This window comes from Phycodurus eques, chromosome 18 (assembly GCF_024500275.1).
Source record: "Phycodurus eques isolate BA_2022a chromosome 18, UOR_Pequ_1.1, whole genome shotgun sequence".
NCBI lineage: Eukaryota > Metazoa > Chordata > Actinopteri > Syngnathiformes > Syngnathidae > Phycodurus > Phycodurus eques.
In genome coordinates this window covers 14,966,011-14,989,321 of record NC_084542.1, presented here as the reverse complement: position 1 = coordinate 14,989,321, position 23,311 = coordinate 14,966,011, and the positions used below count along the sequence as shown (strand labels likewise).

General features: G+C 45.4%; 1 protein-coding gene across 1 annotated transcript; it reads left to right on the top strand.

The window, feature by feature from the left end:
• Positions 1–2,303: 2,303 nt before the first annotated feature.
• lrfn5b (leucine rich repeat and fibronectin type III domain containing 5b) lies at positions 2,304–22,403 on the top strand. The gene is made up of 7 exons (XM_061704967.1): positions 2,304–2,560; positions 11,992–12,679; positions 13,818–14,046; positions 14,946–15,120; positions 17,144–17,483; positions 19,660–19,960; positions 20,454–22,403. Exons 2-7 carry the CDS (start codon positions 12,006–12,008, stop codon positions 21,138–21,140), a joined length of 2,406 nt encoding a protein of 801 aa, XP_061560951.1. The 5' UTR covers positions 2,304–2,560; positions 11,992–12,005; the 3' UTR covers positions 21,141–22,403.
• The last annotated feature ends 908 nt before the right edge of the window (positions 22,404–23,311 follow it).

Genomic DNA, 23,311 nt, shown 5'->3' with positions numbered 1-23,311 from the left:
ATCCACAATATTGAGAGACCGTGCATAGTTTTTAACACACTTTTTAAATGCATTGACTGTGTTTGGAATCTCTACTTGATATTGTGTGTGCAGAGGCGTGTCAATTGAATTTTCCTGCCCACCAACTGTACTCGGTGACTCACTCGCATGCGGGTTCTGACATTCACACCTCCCGCCCGCCCAGCACCTGCCTATTATAATTACAACATGCTCTATAATCAAATACATGAGATGTTGTTGGAAATAAACATGACTCGAGGGTCCCGCAGGGGGTTTTCAGCCGGCAGGTACGCCGTCGGTGTCCATTTCTCCACCTCGATAGGCTAATTATTGGACATTGAGGTAAGTGTTAGACTACCGCCATGATGTGTATCTTCCAAAGCCCCCCCAAAATATTCCTATGCTCGTAAAAGTAAAGAGTCGGGGGTACCAGCTCGGTGCCAACATTCCGTACTACAGGCCCAATGATGTTCTTTGCGGGAGCAGAAAAGCACTTGCGTTCGAGGGACGGAATGTTCCAAAGCCACGAGTACAGTCGAGTGTCGAGCGTATCGACGACTCGACTGAATTCTGGAATATTTTTCCATATCCGGAATTTGGACAAAGACGTTGTATCCTGAAAGGGGGGCAATGATTGGACTCAAAGCAACTGCGACCTTTTGCAGAAGCGAAGGGGTACGAAAAGTTGAGTGTACAAAAAGCCGAATATTGGGCGCTACCATCCCAAAGACAAACCACGGTATGCAGTGGTCAGTGACAAGATGACCAAACTAGTGTTCTTATTGATCCGCTGCGGCGTTTGGACCAAACTATTGATCAGGAATAGAAATCTTTCACTCTGACGACAAATTGCCGGGAGTGTGTGTGTATGTGTGTGTGCGTCAATGTTCATGAGGTAAAATGTTTTTTGTTTTGTTTTTTTTAAGCGCAAAGCTCCGGCCCAAGTGTCAAACACAGCCAGTGAGAGTCATTCTTTATTATTTTATTTCAGGTTTTGACCATATGGAGTCAGTCACCTACCTGACTATATGTGCTTCAAATTTAGTTGCAAACGGGAGAAAATCTCAGAGGAGGAAGTCTTGGAAGCAAAAAATTCCCCCTCAACCTTTGCACCACACCAAAATGGCGGACTTCCTGTGTCTTTTCAGCCATGTTTTTTTTTTTTTTTTTTTTCTTGTGGGGTCTATTCGTGATAAACACGCCTACCACACTGACCTGGACAACATCTGAGAACTGCGATCCCTTCTCAAGGCCCCAAATAAATAGTTTTTTTTTTTTTTTTTCTTTTCCTCGCTTCTCGACCAGGTGATGTCGTTCATTTTCCAGAACTCTTTTGTGATTAAGGGCTTTATAAATAAGCCCGACTTTGACTCGACTTGACGGTATGTAATGCGAATTGGGTGTTGAGTGCCAACGGATCCGCAGGGGAGCTTTAAGTTTCAGCACAGTCGACATTTATTCAACGGCTGACTTGCGCTGTACAGATGCAAGACCAGCCGGAAATAAGAATAACATCAGAATGAGCATCATCAGATATTTGGTCACATCCTACTGAATGAATGAGGCCTCCCTCGAAACTACACAATCTGCATTTGCACATCTGTTTAAGATACCTGCTTGCTAATCGGGCTCGTTCGCGCTTTAGCAGGAGTTAGTCCAAGCCTGCAATTGGCTGCTTCAAATCAGAACGGAGGACTTTTTGTTCATTTTCAGACTTGAGACTTGAGACTTGTTTTGTGCGTCCACCCAATTTCTCGTCGATGAGCAGAACAGGTGCGAAGGGGCTGAATTTGTCTAAATGTCCCAGGGGGGGGCGCTGCTGAGCGACCTTTGGTGTGAAAGCCGTCGATTTTAGGCAAGGGGAATGTGACGCATGCTGCATATTGTGTCGCGCGTGCGGTCTCTCACTCTCGGCGTGTGCATGAATAAATGATGACGCCGGGCACGCACGCACGCGCGCGCGCGTGCCTCGCATCTGTCCGCGCACACAAACGCGCTCTGTGCAGCCGCCATTGCAATTCCGAGCACAAGCGCCAGTGGAAGCGGCGAGCGAGAGGATGCGTGCGGATGTATGACGGCTGCAACCTCGCAGGCGATCTGGATTAGGAAAGAGAGCGAGGACGAGCGAGAGGAATTATAGGAACATCTGGCCGCAGTCACTCGCGGAAACTGTTCGAAAACGCAGCCTCCTCCTCCTCCTCTCTCTCTCTCTCTCTCCCCACGTTTTTTTTTTTTTTTTTTTGGGGGGGGGGGGGGGGGGGTCGAGGAGGGGTGAGACTGCCTTCCCCCGAGCGATGCTCACTCCTCCCCGGCGCGGCGGATCCCCTCTTCTTCCTCCCTCCTTGAAGGGCATCGACGGGGCTGCCAAGGCCGGCCACATGTTACCGGAAGCCAGGCGAACGTGTGCGGGACACTTGAATTAATTCGCTCCCTTTATTCCCTCCTCCTCCTCCTCCTCCTTCTCCTCCTCCTCCTCCTCCTTCTTCTTCTTCTTCTTCTTCCGAGGCGGAGATGCTGGTCTTCTCCCTTTGACTGTGGGGCTGGATGTGTCCTCCACAAGGTAAAAGGAAATCTCCCCATCGCTGTCATTGAACTCTTGTGATGGGCACCGGGGCGGTGGTGGTGTTTTAATGAACTTGAGGTGTGTACTCGCATGCAGCACTCCTTGCAAGGTCAGAAAATAAGATATACATTGGAGTTTTTGGCACACATTGGCGATCGGCCGGCGCTATAATTCACATGAGATGTCTGCCGCGATGGCTGTTTTATTGCCTCTGCCCCGAGGATGCGCCGATAGCCGCCGCTGATGAAGCTTCTCCTTCCTGTTGCCGCTCTCAAGTGATTTAAACGGAATGACATGCAGATGACACTTCGCTCACTCGCAAGGTGTGATGGCGTCTAACCCGAGCAAAGCGAACGGGCGCGTGCAAAGGCTGCTCAATGTTTTTTGTTTTTTTTTAATACAGAATAAGGTGTTTGATGCAGTTCTAAAAAAAAAAAAAAAAACATACAAAATGTTCATCATGTATAAAGGGCGGCACGGGCAGAGGTTACCCAACTGCAAAAGGGGTGGAGGCCTTTGTTGGTGGTCAAAAGCAACTGGAGTCTAAAACTACATCTGAAAAAAGGTCGAGCATGGAGAAGAGAGTAAGAAACGAGGCCTTCCACAACGCTGTGGAGTGACCGTGTGTCAGAATCCACTGGAACGTTAACCGCTGCTTAAGATGGCATCGTCGCAAAGCCTACGATCGTCTTTAACACTGCGCAGGGAACTTTGCACTGAACAAATAAGCGGTGTGGCACCCTGGTGCATAAACGCAGACGCACGCAGCATTGTGGAGCGAACGCATGTCAGAATTTACTGGAAAAGACACAGTCTCCACAGAAATCATCTTTAGGACTGCACAGGAGCTCCACAGCGAACAAATAAGCAGAGTATAGCTCCCTGGAACATAAACAAAGAATCACGCAACACTGTGGAGCGGCCACATGTCAGAATCCCCCATATATTGTCTTTAATGCTGCGTTGGGACACGATTAAGAACATCCAGTAAGACTCCCCCCCCCCCCCCCCCCCACTCCGGGAACCTAGACATGGACGCACACAACATTGTGGAGCGACCACACATCACAATCCCACATATATTGTCTTTAAGAGTGAGCTGAAAACTCACTTTCAACATGCTCTCAGAGTCAATATTGAAAAAATAAGTGGCGTAACCGTTTGAGACGTATACATGGACACGCGCAACATCGTGGAGCGGCCACACATCACAATCCCACATATATTGTCTTTAAGAGTGAGCAGAGGACTCATTTTCAATATGCTCTCAGACTCAATATTGAAAAAATAAGTGACGTAACCGCTTGAGACGTATACATGGACGCGCGCAACATCGTGGAGCGGCCACACATCACAATCCCACATATATTGTCTTTAAGAGTGAGCAGAGGACTCATTTTCAATATGCTCTCAGACTCAATATTGAAAAAATAAGTGACGTAACCGCTTGAGACGTATACATGGACGCGCGCAACATTGTGGAGCGGCCACTTCGGAATCTACGGGAACGCTACTCGTCGCTAGAGATGCGGTTCTTGCATAGCCTTAGATCATCATTAAGACTGTGTAGGGAACTTGTTGCAGTCTCCACACTCCGGGACGGTTTACGTGCTTTGGTAGGTGCTGCTGTTTTGGTTAGCGACTCGAACCCGCAGTTGAAAGAGGCACCCGAGGGACATTAAAAGTGTCAGAGACAGTTCCCACACGGCCTAAGGTCATCTTTAATACTGCTCAGGGGAACAACGCACACTGCGAGATTGTTGACATGCCTCAGTAGGGGCTGCTGGTTCGGTTAGCAACAGGTCTAATTACAGTTACAAGCCGTTTTTTGATTTTCCCCCTGCTAGAGGTGCTATTTGGATGATAACGCATCCAGCCACTAATTGGGGCGCGGCGTCTGTTAGGCCACTATGTGATGAAACACGGTAATCAACACGCTTCATCATATTTTTACATAAATTAAGTACGGTGTCTCCTCGCCTCATGTCAAGCGTGAGTCATCACGTGGTTTATTATTCCCGAGGGCCCGCGGGAATCCTTTGAAGCGACGTGCGGGTCCGCCACGCCTCGTTTTTGTTCTCCCTCTCAAATGTTCCACTTTCAGACAGGTGAGGGCTTGACCACACTTCATTTTCAATGACCCACATTTGGGGCTGGCGGGCACCAAGGCCTGTTGTCTGTCGCACAGGAGGACGCCCGCTTCCCCTTGGTGTCCCGTCAATGCGAAGAAAGATTCTTCATCCTTTTCACTTGTCACTTTTTGCCTCTAAAAAGACGTGCAATGACAATTGTGTTTTGATATGTTTATGTATATTTTTTTGTCAGCTTTAACTGAAGGGACTTCAGGAACGGCGCTCAGAATTTAGGAATTGCAACCATTTTATGCAAACCTCCCCAAAAAATAAAAATGGATGACTTCATGTTCAATTTTGGCCATGAGCCCTTGAGACTTTTTGGTGTGTCCTATTATGATTGAAATGTCCAACCAAATTTGTGTCGAGTGGTGAAACGGATGTCAGAGGATGGTGTGTGTGTCGTCCCCCCCCCCCCCCCCCCCCCCCCCCAGGGGCTGATAGTGAGCGAATTAAATTATGTAGTTTGCTTTTTTTTTTTTATTGCACTTGTCACCACAAGGTGGGGGAGTCTCTAATTGAGTAAGTCGACCTATACCTTTAGATCTCTCCAGGGTCTTGTGTTCATCATCCAGAACATGTTTGATCAAGATATGACCTTGTGGAGGCGAGTTATTAGCGTTTACGTTTTCATGGCGAACCCTCAAAATGATCATCCAACTTTGATGCCAAGCTTCGCCCACATTAGATGGCGCATGCAAAAAAAGGTTTGCAGTTTATTGTCAGCCATCTGTCTAGTGTACCTGCTTCCAATTGGGGCTCGTTTGAGTGCATTACCTGCGAGGGATCCTTGAAACCAAAATGGCCAACTTCCTGTTCTATTGTTAGAATATCTACGATTATCCTGTTCTATCAGTGATTGTCGCGAATTTAGAAACATCGCTTATTTGAACACAAATGGCGGAGCAACACGTGTAGACAGATGCTAGAACAATATATATTCTTTATTCTCTACAAAACAAAAAAAGATTAATATTACAGCATCTTACGGAGTTACACACAGTAGTAGGAGAAGAAGAAGTACTGTTCTTCTTCATATGTCTCTCAATGACTGTCTTATGCTGCTTCCAGTGGCTAAGGCGGGCGGACCAGGAGTAGCACAAAGAATTGGATTGGAGCGTTAAATCATGATGCACAAATTGTTATTTTGTTATTACTCAATGTTTGTATAAACTTCAACTGGCTGGAGGCTGGAACAGATTAATGGCAATTCCATTCATTTCAAAGCGTAAAGATGATTGGGGTGTGTTTTGAGTTACGAGCTTGGTCGCGGAAGGAATTAAACTCGTATCTCAAGGCACTACTATCGACGATTAGCCCCCCACCCCCCCAACCCCTCCCCGTCCTCGTTGTGCCGCAAAAGGCAACAAAGGCAAGCTGTTCCGGGCTTTTTTGTCTGCGCGCAACGTGGGAAGGGATTGAACTTATTTAAATTTCACTCCTTCTATACATAAAATCCTCCACACAGCACGCCTGCCAGGAATTAAACGGGCGAACGAGAACGCGTATCCCGTATTGATATTCCGGAGTGCTATTCAAGGTTTCTCTGAGAGAAAATCCCAGGTCATAAGCCCCCTCCCCTCGCATCAGGGGTGCGATCGCACGAGAGCGGCGGCGGAATGCAGATGAGTGTTTAAGATTCGTCTCCTGCCTATTCCAGACCGCTAGACGTCGGAAAATATGAGGAGGGTTGCGCGTTCGTTTGTTCCTCGTCCAGCCTATCCGGCCTCTCGCTTTCCCGCTCGGATGCCGTGCGAAAGGAAACACTGGCAAAATGGCAGGGGAGGCTTGTAGATGCTGATGAACAGCACTTCTCGTGATGCGCCGGGGTGTGCTTAGTGTGACGCGCACGCACATGCGCGCACATGCAGAGGTCGATACCTTGACGTCCGGTCAAAGCAGAGAAGTCGCAGGTGCCTCAGAAATCGCAGATGAGATGCCGTCCCTAACCTGAAGTGCAAAGAGAAAAGAAAACAAACAAGTTTGGTGTTGCATTGCAGCATGTCACCGCAATCCCAAAATATCGTGGAGGACTGTACCATTTGGATTTTTGAGTGGTTGAAACAACAAAAAAGTAAAAAAAAAAAAAAAAAAAAAAAAAGTGGTACACCGCATTTTTCACGTTTGTTTGACATCAGGCTACTTTCGGATTCGTCGAGAAAAAGACGAGGAGTAGACGCGAAGACCCTAACATTTGCATTCTGTTGTTTGGGGGAACAGTTCGTTGCTAAATGCCTAAAAGTAAAAGTACCCCGTTTATCATGACAAACAGTGAAAAGAACAAATAATAGCAGCATTTATTTCCAAATTCCTACCAAATTTTAATGGGGTTTTTCTTGGCAAATGTGCCAAGTCCAGTTTTTGTCGTTTGCATGTAATTAGGCTACATTGTATTTCACGGAGAATGACGTAAGCGGTGTGCAATAGCCCGAAAGGATTCTACCCCTGGCATTCTACGGCAGGGGGGCATCATGACTCGGAACAACTACAAGCAAATATTTTTGTCCAGATACATTAAATCTTTATGGATTTTTCCTTGGCAAACGTGCCAACCCTTTATACATCTACTCGGTCGGTTAATTAGTTGTTGTTGTTTTTTGGCAATTCTGCCAAGGGCGATCAAAACAATACCTGCAGGCTTGGCCAGCTAACAATAAGAAATTGATGCACAGGTAGCATCAGCAGCATTAGCGTCAACGGCTGCCTCTCACCCTTAGCATCCCGAAAATGTTCAGGGGCTTTAAAGCAGAACCTCGTTTGTTATCCGTGACTAAATTGTCCGGGTGCTCTCTCCTCTGGGGATTCTTTGTTATAAATGTCATTAGGTGATCTTGAAAATGAGACCCCAACCCCGGCCCCCTACTTCCCCTGATTGGATCTCACTTCCCCCTCACCCTCCCCTTAATGTGACGTTTTCAGCGTTGCCATGGCATCGCGGCTGTCACCCAAGAGTTATCGCGTTCGGAGGAGCGTCACAGCGCATACGGAAGTGTTAGTCGGGCGGACGACGCCGCATCCATGTTGGGTCACTTTCATAAACTGCTTCTCCGGAGCCATTTTACAGACACCTTGCCGTTTGAGTTCTTTTTTTCACGCATACCTACAATCGGGCCAAATTGTACCACTTGTCCTCCCGTTCTGAGCCAGCAAAGGCCTGATCGTCGGATGCTTTGAAAGGATTATCACCCATATCGGTAATCAAGCCAAATTTTAGCATTTTCTCTTGCTTCCGATCAAAGTCAGCAAAGGTCTTTGAAAGATTACCCTGAGCAAATATCCTGTGCTATGCCATGCTTTCAGCGAGGCGCTCACATACCGCCAATTCGATCGAATTTAAGCATTTTCTTCTCTTGCAGCCAACGCTAGCAGAGACCTGATACTCAGTCTCTAAAAGATGATCCTAAGTGATTCTCCTGTGGTGTGGCGTAAGCACATGCTGCTAATTGGACCAAATTTGAGCCTGTTCCCACCTTACGGTCCAAGTCAGCAAAGGCCCTACATTGGGAGTTTCTAAAAGATGATCGTGAATGATTATCCTGCGGTGTGAGGTGTGTTAGGAGTCATTTGGGGGCAGACACACGTAAATGTTGAATCTGTTCAATATATACGATAGCAAATCCTTATGTGTGTGGTGAAGACAGAGCATTCGGGCCTTTGCTGGCTTTGATCGCAAGGCAAGAGAATTATTAAATTTGGCCAAATTGTTTAGGGTGCAAAGCATGTATTAGCTTCTAAATGCGTAAGAGTCCTCGAGGAAAAAGCCTTGGCAATGGCGTTCGCTTCGGATTTGCAACTGGAGATATTGAACAGGTTCAACATTTACGATTGTCGGCCTGACCGGTTTCCAAGCAGACTGGGAAGGGGGAAAAAAGAAAAGAAAAGAAATCATTCTTAACCCCAACTCAGGATAATCTTACAGAGACCACACCACAGAGTCAAGAACACACTTGCCCTTTTTTTTCCCCCTTGGTCTCACATAAAAAAATAATTAAGATGTGAAAAATGTATGCACTTCGCTTTCTCTTCTTTTTGGCAATCCCTTTTTGCCTCGCGTGGCCTTTCCAACGATTCCCCCTGACGAGAAGCGGGCTTGCCGAGGCGTTGTAGACACAAGTTGCAGCGCTGGAAAATATTTCTCCCGTGTCCCGGTCGTGACGAGAGTCACGCTACGCTGGGCTTCTTCTTCTCGGAGAAGGCCGCCCCTGAGAGAGCATCGATAGCCTCTGCTGCCGTACACCGCTGCGATGCTGCAGTCGTCTGTTTTCATAGCCGGGGACGGTTGTGTGGCGAGCTGCCGCTATTCCTCTATTAGGCAGCGATCCACCCACTGGCGCGCACGTGTGGGCGTGCGCTGTCAGTCTGTTGTGTTCTGCGGGCGCGCAAAGACAAGCTGGGTGGTAGTAAAGCAACATGTGATTGACTGGGCAGGAGATGACGCTCAGCGCGGCGTTTTTTTTTTTTTTTTTGGCATATCCGTGGTGAAATGAGCCCTGGCAATGTGCAAGATAATGACTTTCCAGCGGTGGTGTGACATTTAAAAGATGAAGTGCGTGATTGATGAGTACGTTGATTGATTATCTGCTTATTTGTTCGTGTACCTGATGAGTGCAACCTGTTATGCAAATCCCAGTGGAACGCCTGTAATTAAATGCAAATTAGGGGGGACGGTGGTGGATATTTCCTGTCCTCTTTCGGCGGCGTGGGGGGTTACAGCGGCAACCATTCACGTCACGTTCAGCAAAAAATGTCTGTGGGATGGGGCAGAGAGCGAGCAAGTGGGGGGGGGGGAACCAATCTCCACACAGTGAATCAATATCACGTCTTGAGCGCAATTTGAGCCTGAAAGTTGCAGGTCGCCTCTGCCTCATTGCACATCCGCAGAGGCCTCGTCGGTCAGCCTCAGAGCGGCAGACAACGCGGACGCGCACACAACATAAACAGCTCGGATCTTCATTAACGACAACATACACATCATCAGGGTCAACGTCGAACTAAGCTCCGCATTAACGAGAACATTTACCCCTCAGATCCTCATTAGCAGCATCCATCTTCTCGATGTCAATGTAGACTTTAGCGCTTGCTTAAGGAGTACGTACACATCATCGACATGAACTTCTATACCTCAGATCCTCATCAAAGTGAACCGAGACACCTCCACTCTGCGTACGACTAGAACGAGATGATCGTTCAATCTTGGCAGACGTTGTAATACAATAGAAAGTATGCTTCGGTCTCTCCGGGTTGACTCTCCACTGACGGTTTACCTTGACGAGCTTTTTAATTTCTCAGCCACAAACATTTAGCGCTTCTCAAATGTTTTGTTCCCGATCCTCGCGTGAGATCACGAGCACGAAAGCGATGATGTTTCTGGCATCGCGTTAGATTACAGCTCTTAGGAATACTTTGTTACTGTACTTAAGTAGAACGTTTGCGTCAACGTGTATGTGGCGCAAATGCGAGGTGCAGTTAGCTAGCTCGCGACAGTGCCCTGGAAAATGCATCTTCCTTTAGAGTGCCTCGTTGTCAACTGTGAGTGCGCCCGTCTTTTTTTTTTTTACACAAGTACTTGCACTTAAGTATAGAGTGTGTCTGGTATGACCCAAAGACGAATTGATGACATGATAAGTGATCGTCAGCATGTTGCGATTTCTGGAAACATGAACGGAATGACATTTCGAGCTTTCTCTTTTCAACGACACGACAGCATGTCTCAATATTCGCACGTCATGATAATTTGTGTGTGGGACTCGGTGAGGGTGTCTCCTCCCTCCACCTTGATCAGCGGTACTCATAAGAAATATTCCCAGCTCGCTGCGACAATATCATTTCGCCGTTACCATTGTCATCATCCTGGCGGGTTTCAAATCTGACCTCTTTCTGTCCTACATTCTCATCGCCTGTCAAAGTGTAACCGCGGTCGCTGAAACCCGACCCCCCCCTCCCCTCCCGAAACGCCGCCGTTCCATCTGATGTTTTCTTCCCGCACCGACTGTCGAGGTTATTAGACACGTGTTGGCTTTTGGAATCACGGCGGTATTCATTTCATAAGGCTCCGTGCTGAGGCCAGACTTTTATCCACGCTGTCAAGACGGAGTGCCGACAATGGAGGCATTACGAGGAAACCACCTTGCCATAACTATAAATCAGACCTTTCTCGTCTGTATTTAAAGGTTAGTCTGTAGATTTCTACTGCAGTTGTGGGTTAGGGATCTCTTGTTCTCAGTGTTTGATTGGATTGGGCTTCAGTTTGGTGGAATATCAGACAGAAAAATTACTCCAAATTTCAGCTCTTGACAGTTGCTACACGATCTCCACTTAACGCTCCATCCCCTCTGACAAGTTATCGGGATTCATCAAATGGATCTCTCCTTATCCCTCATCTCAACTGTGTCATAAGTAAGAGTCGCGAGAGAGAAAAAGAAAAAAAAAAAAAAAAATCAATGCGGAGGCAGAGCACATCGTCGCAGAGCCGCTGAGCCCAATCATCCTGTCCTTTTGGCCGCATGATCCCGGCAGATAACCGTCTAATTCTGATCGGGCCCTCGGATGGACACTTCAGACTTTCATCCCTGTGTACGCAAACATAAAAGCGGCGGCATTAGCAAATCAGAAAAGCGGGACTGGCGTTCCCAGGCCGGTTTCGAGACATAAGCCCCTTTCGAATTGCACGTCAATGCCTTTTTTTGGTTTTTTCCCCTGTGAAAAGTACTGCCACAGAATCGGTAGTATCAGAGGCCTAAAAGAGTGGGACAGCGGCTGTGTGAAATTACAGAATTTGACCCAAAAAAAACCAACTTCCACATGGACTGGAAGCATATAGCGGAGCAAAATGCTATGAAATGAAGAGAATAGACTGCTGAGAATAAATTAATACAATTTCATGGAACAAATGTTCGAGTTTAGCTTGTATACGCAGGTCTTGTTGGCCCTGGCAACCCACCAGTGGGCAAATTAAAGGTTTAAAAAAAAATCGTGCTAAACGTTTCCAAAAACCATACAACACAAAGCAGTCATGGGGGTCTCTGAAGTCCACAGGTGACTAATTAGTTCCACGTCTAATTTGCACGGTGTTCGTTGTTTGCTGACCTCCTGCGTGCAATTTGGCCACAGTGCTGAGCCAATGATTCTATTTACAATCCACTTGTAAAGCGCTTCGGGCTCAAAACGTCTCCGTCTTGAAGGGAGCGAATTCCCCCAGCAAGACAAATGAATGTTTAATAGCGATGACAGCGCTGCGCAGTCTCTGCTCGATAAACCATTTCCTTCTATCTGTTTCTTGCTGTCTTATCTTTGCAGGCATAACCACGTGAATGACAAGTCCAATGGAGAACCTTCTGCTTTATCTGATGGTCCTCTGTGCGGCTGTCAAGCCCCACAAGGTTCAAGTCTGTCCTAAGCGTTGCGTGTGCCAGGTGCTCAACCCCAATTTGGCCACACTGTGCGACAAAAAGGGGCTCCTGTTCGTGCCCCCCAACATCGACCGGCACACGGTGGAAATGCGCCTGGGGGATAACTTTGTCACCAGCGTCAAGCGCAAGGACTTCGCCAACATGACCAAGCTGGTGGACCTGACGCTTTCCCGCAACACCATCGGGACCATCGTGCCGCACGCCTTTAAGGATCTGGAGAACCTGCGGGCGCTCCACCTGGACAGCAACCGGCTGACGCGCATCACCAACGACACCTTCAGCGGCATGTCCAAGCTGCACCACCTCATCCTCAACAACAACCAGCTCACCCACATCCAGATCGGCGCCTTCAACGACCTGACGGCACTGGAGGAGCTCGACCTGTCCTACAACAACCTGGAAAGCGTTCCCTGGGTGGCCATCCAGAGAATGTCCAGCCTCCACACCCTCAACCTGGACCACAACATGCTCAGCTACATCCCCGAGGGGACCTTCTCGGGCCTGCAGAAGCTCAAGAGGCTGGACGTGACCTCCAACAAGCTCCAGAAGCTACCCCCCGACCCCATATTCCAGAGGTGAGCGCAAGTCATAAGTAAGTCTCAAGTTTTAACCTTCAAGTTTCAAGCAAAGTCCCAAGTTAGCGTGGCAAAAACCAAACAATCCAAGTAGAGTTTCAAGCAAGTCGAGCCAAGTCATTACTTGGGTTAAGCAGGTCAAAAATCAAGTGAAACATCTTGCTCGGTCACATTTAACCAGGGGTGGGTAGTAACGTGCTACACTTACTTGAGTATCGTTTTGGGAAAAACTGTACTTGTCAGAGTTGTTTCATTGCAACATGAGTCACACAGAGTTTTAGAAGACGATCACATGTTCACTACTATTACAGTACAAGGAAATAACTCACTAACAACTAACATTAACGATAAAACGTACTTGGCTGAGACTGTTTATGTACAATTGCCTTTCGGCATGGCGGGAAGTTACTCTGTACTTTATTATTATGATTTTTTTTTTTTTTTTTTTTTTTTTTACTGATTACTTATTTATTCGTATTCAAGTAATTATTTGGAGGACGGCCGTAATTCTTATAGTTTTCTGAATTAAAAGCATTCATACCAGAGTACAATTTTTGGCTACTCTACCCAATTCTGGTCACAACATATATTCGCACATTAGCGCCAGTACTTTTGCACTCAGTAACTGCTCTCACACATTCACAAATCACAATGACAGTTTTTAAATAGTCCAACATTGTATTGTAGTCTGCTTCTCTTTTTGTCAGTTAAACACAGAATAAAGTTAACATAGCTTAGCTGTCTCTGTGGGTTTTATAGTGTGAAGTATAGTGAAGTTAGATGTTATAGTTGTTGTGTCTTTTACCTTCTTTTATCTCATCGCAAACATAATCCTTTGATTCGAATCCAAATGTAATAATCTTTGACACTCCGTGATACTGCACGCTGTATCGTAGCCTACCGGTGGGGTGCTCGGTTTGTACACACACACAAAAAAAAAATAACTTTTGCTTTCTAAAACAAAACAAATTGCACAATAAGTCAAAAATGGCCATTCTGTCAAATATGTATCAAGTCGAGTCTCATGTATACAAAGTCAAAGTTAAATCAAGTCTTTCATCGGTTTTAGCCAAGCAATTTGCAATAAGCCCTAAAATTGTCAGCTTGAGTCTGATTTGACCTCTTCCACTTTCCAAAGAGCGGGGGTCCTGGCCACCTCTGGGATCATGGAGCCCACGTCGTTCGCGTTGAGCTTCGGCGGGAACCCGCTGCGGTGCAACTGCGAGCTGCTCTGGCTGCGGAGGTTGCGACGCGAGGACGACCTGGAGACCTGCGCTTCGCCTCAACACCTCGCCGGACGCTATTTCTGGACCGTGTCGGAAGAGGAGTTCCTGTGCGAGCCTCCTCTCATCACCAGGCACTCTCAGGTGTGACCCCCAAAATTCTCAGTTAATCCGCTGTAGCCTCATATCAAATATCCCACTTGGAAGACATTTAAAGCTCACAGGACTTCCCTGCGCCTTTCAGCTAAAGGGATATTGTAAAATACGTATACTGTAGACAAACTTTACCTAAAGCGGGTTATCTATATATTGATCATTTCGCCAAATTTGAGCATTTTGCCCTCCCTTGCCATCACTTAGCCAAGGCCTAATTATCAGATTTCTCTCCAAGATGATACTGAGTGATTATCCTGTGGTGTGGGGTACACAATAGATAATGTACCTGTATACTGTACCAACAATGTAGCTAAATATGAGCATTTTCCTTGCAATCAAAAGTCAGCAAAGGCCCGATTCTTTTGAAGGATTCTGCAGTGGTGTCGGGGTTCTACTACTACTACTACTACTTTTTCTACGACTTCCACTCAGTCTTCTTCACAGGTCAGGTACTACGATACATACAGCATTGTTATGCGTGTGCTGTGTCGTGTTAGTCAACTTGAGTACACCGCACACGAGAAGAGCAGAAAATCACTCTCACATCTTAAAAATTAGTATGTGTGCTGTAACCCGCTTGTGGGGGAAATTGTAATAAACTATTTGCCGTATTGTGCTTGAGCTCCCATTACGGCGACGAGGTCTAGATAAACATCCAAATAAAACAATCCGATCGAGTCCGCGCGGAGCGACAATCAGCCGTATCTCACGGTTCTTTTACGTCACGGCGGACATTTATCGTTCACACGCGTTTGCCGCCGCATCGACGGCCCCTCCGGCGCGCTAATTCACCGTTACGACCGTGATCGATAGTCGATTACATTTACAGGGAATAGAGCTGTAAAAAGCCCAAAAGTGGTCAATATATCAGCCCGGTGTTGTTGCAGGAGCTGCGGGCCCTGGAGGGTCAGAGCGTGACGCTACGGTGTAAGGCTCGGGGGGACCCGGACCCCATCATCCACTGGATCGCCCCCGACGGACGCCTGATGTCTAACTCGTCAAGAGCCTCCGTGCACGCCGACGGCACTCTGGACATCTTCATCAGTACAGTCAAGGACTCGGGTTGGTTTGGAACGTCCATCGGGTTTTTAATGAAGCTAAGCTATTAAAAAATACACCACTGCATACTATAACAAGCATAAATAATACAACAAAATAAATACAAAATGATGGAAAGGTGAACAATATTATAATAAGAGATAAAAAAGTTGAATTAATTTGAATAACTGAATAATTTTTTTCATGTGGAAAATGTGAACTTATGGGAAAAGTGGAAATCTGTGGAATGGTATAGTAGTAGCCTGAATGGTGTGAATGAGCTGGCGATCTTGACGGTGGATTTAGTTGATGAACGTGGATGTTTTGGAAGGTCAAAAAAGATAACAGAAGAAGAAGAATAGTAAAAATATATATATTTTTTTAGTGCAGGATAACTTATCATCATACAAACAGTGAATATCTCCTAGAACTGAGCCTCGTGATCCTATTTTCCACACAGACTAATTTGATACAGCTACTGTGTTGGATCTCATTAGCATGTGCTAAATTGTGACTCACGAATTTATGTATTTTGACATTTATTTTCACATCACTCAGCTTCCATCTTCGAGAACATGTTGAAATATATTTTGAGCTGGATGAGAAAAATGACCGGTGCTCTTTTTCTCCAACTAAAAGTCAAAGCATGGCTTGCCAAGGGTGAGATACATTTTAGCTTCCTCGTTAGCATACCAGACAAAACTAATAGGCTTGTAAACAGATTGAACCTTCGGTGTTTATGTGGTAAAGCATTTTTTACGACCTGTGTTGATATTTGGAGTTGGATGATAAAACAAATGCGTCTTCCGACGGCTGCTCAGGTTAGTTATGTTTTAGCTTCCGTGTTCGTGTGCCAGATACGAATAGTGCACTTGTAAACACACGAGTGAAACTCACCGTTGACATCATACCGTTGTTGTTTGCGTGGTAAAAACAGTTCCAGCTTCAAGGACACGTTGAAAGCTTTTGAGTTGGTTGAAAAGAAAGAAAGGAACAAAAAAAAAAAGATAATTTCCAGTAAAAGTGAAACCACAGCTTGCAGTGGGGTTGCTATCGTTTAGCTTCCTTACGAGCATACCAGAAAATAATACTATGCCTGCAAAACAAGCAAATGTTGATTAGGTGGTCAAACAGTTTAAATGGTGTTTAAATGCTTCAATAAGAGTGTTTTGTATTCGCACCATTAAATGTCACTTCCAACTACTTTCACAGGTTAGCTCTGTATTAGCCTCCTTAGTAGCGTGCTACACAAGCATATTCTGCTCTTAAACACATGGAACGTTCGTTGTTTATGCGGTACATACAAATTTAAGAGCCTGTTTAAAGGGTTTAAGCGTTTCAATATTTTGATTTTGGTGAGAAAAATAAAACGTTTTCCTCAACTACATGTGAAATGCAGAAAGAAAGAAAAAAAAAAAAGGCTAAAAATATTTATTGACTTGGCGCTCAGTGTTCTTACACGTAGCGTCTGAGATGTAGTGCCATTAAATAGTCCACTTAACAAGTGCTGCTCAGCTCTTTATTACCTTTGGAATGTTCAACCTTTGCTGCATTTGTGCTAAATGAAGCTCGCTGTAAATACGTTTAAATGTAGCCGTAATGGACCTAAACAGTGTTGTTTTAAACGCACATAAACGCATTTCTATTCTGACGATTAGAAAAGGGGAGGGATATCTTTGGTGCTCAAGGGCCAATTATTTTAACAAAATAATTCAGAATAAAATAATTCATTTCTATACATTATTTATAATTGTGTTTGGTTGTAATTTTGAAACATTTATATTTTATATATATTTTTCCAATTAACAAAATAATGAAATAATAAAAACAAATACATAAAAATGTATGGGAATTAACCAATTATAGGGGGACAAAATTGCTAAAGTAATATTGCAGAACTCTTGATCATGTAAATACTCGGCGGACTGGATTAAAGAATGGAGCAGTCTGTATTTTGCCCATCCCGGATTATATTGTTGCCCCCGGTTTTTGTAGATTATCAAAAAAGAAGCAATGGCACTAATCCAATGATTTGACCTCCTTCCAGGTTCCTTTACTTGCGTGGCGTCCAACCCGGCCGGCGAAGCCCAGCAGAAGGTGCACCTGGTCATCGCAAAGCTGCCGCACATCATCAACAGCACGGCCGCCGACCAGGAACCCGACCCGGGGTCTTCGGACATCGCCACGGTGACTAAAACGGGGGCCGAGGCTCCGGGCGGCGGGGTGCCCCCGGGGAACGCCAAGACCGGCCAGGAGAAGAAAGTGGTCATAGCCGAGGCCACGTCCACCTCGGCCATGGTCCACTTCAACTTCCAGAGGAACATTCCCGGCATCCGCATGTTTCAGATCCAGTACAACGGGACCTACGATGACTCGCTGGTGTACAGGTAAGGATGAACGGACGAAATTTGGGAACCTGTGGCAGCACGGTGGAATAGTGGTTCTTGCGTCTGCCTCACAATCAGGAGATCCAAGCTTGAATATTAGCTGGAGTTTGGGGTTCTTGTGTTTTCCTACATTCCCCAAACACGATTGCTTCATTGAAGACTCAAAATTAGCCGTCAGTGTGATTGCGAGTGTGAATGGCTGTTTGACTATATGTGATTGGATTGCGGGTGATCTGGAGCCTATTTCATCTGACATGGGCCCAGAGGCGGGTTACACCCTGACTGGTCACAAGTCAATTGCAGGGCACGTATAGACAAACAACCCTTCACACCTATGGACAATTTAGTTTCTTCATTTTAGCCTCACGTGCATGTTTTTGGAATGTGGGAAGTGGGACTACCCAGAGAAAACACGCAAACTCCACACAGGTAGTCCGGAACCGAGAGCTGAACCCAGAACCTTTGACGAGCTTCGCGCCCCGCCTCAAACCAAACTTGTTCACGTCTTAATTTAAGACGACCTCAAGCGCATTATTAAGACTGCCACAACCCTCGTTTTACCGACTCAGGGCACTTAAATCCCTCGGGGTATTTGGTTCTCCCGGGGTGGGACTGGACTGTCTTTGTAATTATTTGCGGTGTCCATTAATCCCATCAGGAGTACTAATGCACCGCATCCGACTTCTCATTCTTCAACTCTTAATCCCCTTTTGCCGGAGTGTACCATTTACTGCCTTGATAATGCTTAATCAACAAAAAAAAAAAAAAAAAAAATGTCAGCATTAAGCTGAAGATGAAAGCGCCGTCAACCCAGTCGGTGTTTGGCAAAAGAAAATTCAAAAAAAATCCCAGGCGTCTTTCATCTTTTTCACTCCCTTCTTACACGCTCATCACCAGGACATGATAGGATGGGGACAAAAATGTTGCAGTCAACGGCGTGTTATCGGCGACAAGCCGCAATGCAGGAAGACAGAAAGAGAAACAGAAGCCTTGATCGTGAACCTTTCATCGCAAAAGACACCGCCCAGAATGAATGAAATGTCACCGGCGATTAAATGCAGACACGTCTCAAATGGATCCCCGGAGACGGCCGACTGTCAAAGACCAAACAATCGACGGCGTAATCTGATGAGCCGCTAATCCAGGGATGGGCAAATTTGAGGGACATTTGCTTTTGATACGGGACAGATTGGCCAGGTCAGTCCCATATAAAGTTAAAAGAAACCATTAATAGATCAATTGTTTTGTTTTAACAATGAAATAGTCAATGCAGTTTTAAATGTCATTATTTATTATTGATTTAATTGTAATTATGTACCCAAGGTAAAATTGCTTATTTCACTATTTTGGGTGTTTTATTGTTAACAGTAAATGGATTAACAAATTGTTTAATTAGCTTAATGAAGAAAAAAAAAATCTAAAGCAAAAATGGATGAATACATTTTAATTATGGACAAACATATTACATTTTATTAATAGCCCATTTAATGCTCATTTTTTTATTTCATTATTTAATATTGTAATTAATAACCAATTGTTAATTTTACTTTTTTTAAAGTCATATTATTTATCAATCAATAAATTAACAATATATTTCAAGAATAAATGAATTAAAAATGAATGAATACATTTTAATTAACAAAATAAATGCAACAAATATTAGTTTATTTAACAAAATAATGTATGCTCATTTTAATGTTTTATTTATTTTTGATTTTATTATAATTATTAATTATAATAAAATGTCAATTATTTCCTAGCATTTTTATTGTATTATTCTTTTGTTATTTGAAGTGAATAAATCAACAAAATGTTGAATAAGACAAATGAAAAAATACATACAAATTAAAATACATTTAAATGAACCAGTAAGCAATTAAACTATTTACTAAAATGAAAAATGTTGACTGTACATGTAAAATTGTTTATTTTACTTTTTTTTTTTTTTTTAACAGTTGAGAATAAATTAATTAATACATTAAAAAAATGAATAAGAATAAATACGTTTTGCGAACCAATTTGAGGAGAAAATAGACTAAATGAATGAAACAATGATATTACAGGACTCTTGATCACGTAAATGCTCGGTGGGTCTCATTAAAGAATTGAGCGCGTTGGTCGCGGGCCATACTTTGGCCACCTCTGCTTTAATCTAATCCCATCCGCCTCTTTCCAGAATGATCCCGCCGACCAGCGAGAGCATCCTGGTCAACAACCTGGCGGCGGGGACGCAGTACGACCTGTGCGTGCTGGCCATATACGACGACCAGGTCACCTCGTTGACCGCCACCCGGGTCATCGGCTGCGTTCACTTCACCACCGAGCCGCAGTACCTGAGGTGCCATTTCATGCAGTCTCAGTTCCTGGGCGGGACCATTGTGGTCATCATCGGAGGGATTATCGTGGCCTCGGTGCTGGCGTTTATCATTTTTCTCATTGTGCGCTACCGGGTGTGCAACCAGGGAGACGCAGATAAGGTGAGTCTAGCGCAGTGGTGGGTCATGCATTTGGTACGTGGGCCTTAATCCACCTCACTATCACAAACCATGAATACCATACAAAAATTATATACCATTATAACAGTCTTTCAATCTGCTAGCTTAATGCTAACGCTAAATAGCATCTATATTGTTGTGCTATAACCTATTAAGGAACGTATTGAACATAAACAGTACAGCAACACATGGAGAAAGACAATATTGCAGTCCTCATTGTCATATATTCTTTATCCTTTGCAAAGAACAACTAATATTAGTGCCGTACTGATGAGCTGGAGGAGTTGAGACGTCTCAATGAAAAGTATATCCGTATGTCTGTCTTATACTGCCCCCAGGTGGCCAAGGCGGGCACCCCAGAAAGAGCAGCACAATGGCCATTCAATTGATGCAGTGTGACAAAAAATGGTTTAATTCTTTTTAATTATGTAATTACTGTATGTTTTTATAAATTACGATACCTTCTTCCCAACAGGCTCTGGAGATGGGCGACATTTGTGCCCTGAGCAGCGACGGTCAACTTCAGGGCTGCGGACTCCCCAAATCTCTGTCCAAGCAGATCTTGCGTCCGGAGAAGAACGACAAGGAGTGTCTGCGAGTCGCTCTACCGGCCCTGGAGCCGGCCAAGCAGCGTGCGCCCGCCGTGATCGGCGCCGCCAAACCCTCCCTACCCGACTGCACCGTGTCCACCTCGGCCGCCAGCCACAGTTGGCACCCGGCTTCCCCGGGCGCCTCAAGGGTAAAGCGTGCCGTCGCCCTGTCGAAAACCTCAGACGTCTGGCGGGCCGAGGCGCAAGCGGACGTCGAACTCAACAACGTCAACCGCAATAACTCCTCAGAGGCGAAGATGCCGCCCGTGGTACCCCGCGGCCAACCGGCCAAATGGACTGCAGCTCCCAGGGTCCCGCGGGCGCGGCAGGCCCCTCGCCAGTACATGACCGTACCCGCGGGGGGCGTCAGGGTCAACCGCAGACACTCCCTCAACGCGGACTCGTCCAGGGAGCGCTTGTACGTGGCCTACCCCAAAACGGGGGCCAGCCTGCGCTCCAAGCGAAGCCTGTCCATGAGCGGCGAGCTACCGCAACTTCACAGCGCCACAAACATTCAGCGGGCCCGCGCCAAGCTGTGCCACTCCGAATGGCTCCTGGAGAGCACCTTATGATTCGGAGTTTACCGACTTATTTTTGCTGAACTGGATTTGCGGCTTGCCCGCCCGCCGAAGAACCGCCCGGCTCGTTGGCAGCGGTGGCGCTCGGCCGCTCGAGGGGGTTTGAAGGTCCGCCTCGCAAATCAAAGGGAATACAAGCGGGTTTACGGAGCCGCCTTTTGTTTTCTACGCTATAACCAATCGACGTGTTCTTCACAAGCGGACCACGAGAAGCACAACGTGTATAAAACGAGCTGCTGTACAAATGTTTTCCAAAGCGTATATCTCAAGGAGACTACGGAAGCCGTTGAAGCATTTATTACATATCCTTGACATCCAGCTTAAAGTCCATGTACTAGTGTTCTCTTTGTTGTCATTAGTAGTACAAATTTGGCATACTAGTAGGACAACTAAATGTAAGTAGTAAGGCAAAAACTGAAAATTAGTGTGCTACTAGTCACATAAAATTCTACTGGTAAACACCTAGGGCTTCAGTAGTTTTCCTAGTAGCACACAGATGTCAACTAGTGCACAATTTTACCTCGCTGGTAGCATGTAGTTGTCATAAGAGTATAAAATGTCATGTAGTAGTGGAAAAAAAACAAAAACATTACTAGTAAGACAGTCTTTCTATTAGTGTGCTGAATTGTCTTACTAATGAGGACAATGAGCGTACTAGTACACGGACCTGAAGCTGGAGAGCAAGGATATGGAATCAATTCCCAAACGGCTTTCCATCGGCGACCCTTATTGTCATTCCGAACGCAGTAACCCGGACACTCTGTACGATAAAGACAGACGAGGACTCGCCTCTGAGTGACCTTGGCGCCGTTTTCTTTTTTGTGCGTGTGAAGATAATGAATGTGCTTTTACATCCCAGACGCAGCACAATGCAGCATTTCTTTTGTTGTTGTTGTTGTTGTTGTTGTTGTTTTGGTGGCACAAAGTTGACTCAGGCTGATACTGCCCTCCGGTTTGAATCAATCAAATCACTTTTATCGCATAATGACGTAAAGACCCGACAAGCACGGTGACATTACGCCGAGATGGGTTCCGGATGAATGAAGACATTTCGATGCTTCCCTCCAACACCCCCACTGATTCTTTTTTTCTTTCTGAACGTATTACCACGCTGCTGTAAATGAACTTGTAAGAGGAACAAGCAGAAGTGGGAATCGGGAGAGGGTGTGAGCTCTTGATTTTGCTGTTGTTTCTGTTTGATGTTTAACAGTATAAATAAAGCAGTGATACAAGGGACATTTCACACGGGATGTCCAGTACTACAGTACTATGCGTTTTACGTTGTTTTGCTTTTGGAAAAAAAAAAAGAGAGAGAGAGAGAGAGAGAGAGAAAAAAAGATGTTGGTTTTCTGGAGCAGTTTTCCGCTGTCAGTGGCGATCTGACTCGGGTTTGGCCCAACGGGTGTGTTGGCGGGATGGCTGCGTCTGTTACATAAGCAGCAGCACGTAATCATGTCAACACGGCAAAATTTCAATTCATGTGAAGAACGTGAGTCAGTGCTTTGTGAAGTTTTGTTAAAAAAAAAAAAAAAAATTAAAAAAAATGTCAATAGCTGGATTATTGCGCAATTGACAATACATGGAAGTGAGCATTCTTCAGGTGAGATTTAGAGGTTAGGACTCAGATTAGGGTTTATTTTCAATGACCGACGGGGCCGAGAGCGACTCGACCATTGCGAAAAAATGAGCATTGGCGACTCTTTGGCGCACACCGAGCGATTGAGCACCGCACGTCTACCGATGCGCTGCACCGGAAAGACTGCAACCTTGTATCGGGTTTTGAGGCTCCATGTACAGTATGATGCACCGTAGTATTTTTTTCATTGAACCACAAAAACATGGCACGACTGTCAAAGGAGAAGCAAAAGAGCCACAAAGAAGAGGAAACGGGTGAGATATTTTGAGGTTGCTGGCAATGATGTCACTTTTTTGGGGGGGGGACAAAAACTGTATGAAAACTGGGGCAGAATTTGAATGAAAAAAAAATGGTCGAAAACCAAAACATGAAACTAGAGCATATGAAAACTGAGGTTCCACTGTATAGTTGAATTCGATTGTAAAAGACTAGCTATAGTGTAGATTGTATTAGTTGCTTTAAACCGGGAAATATTGTTTGTGACAGCTCATGTGCACTTTTGATTGGCTTTTACGTCTGCGATGTTGCG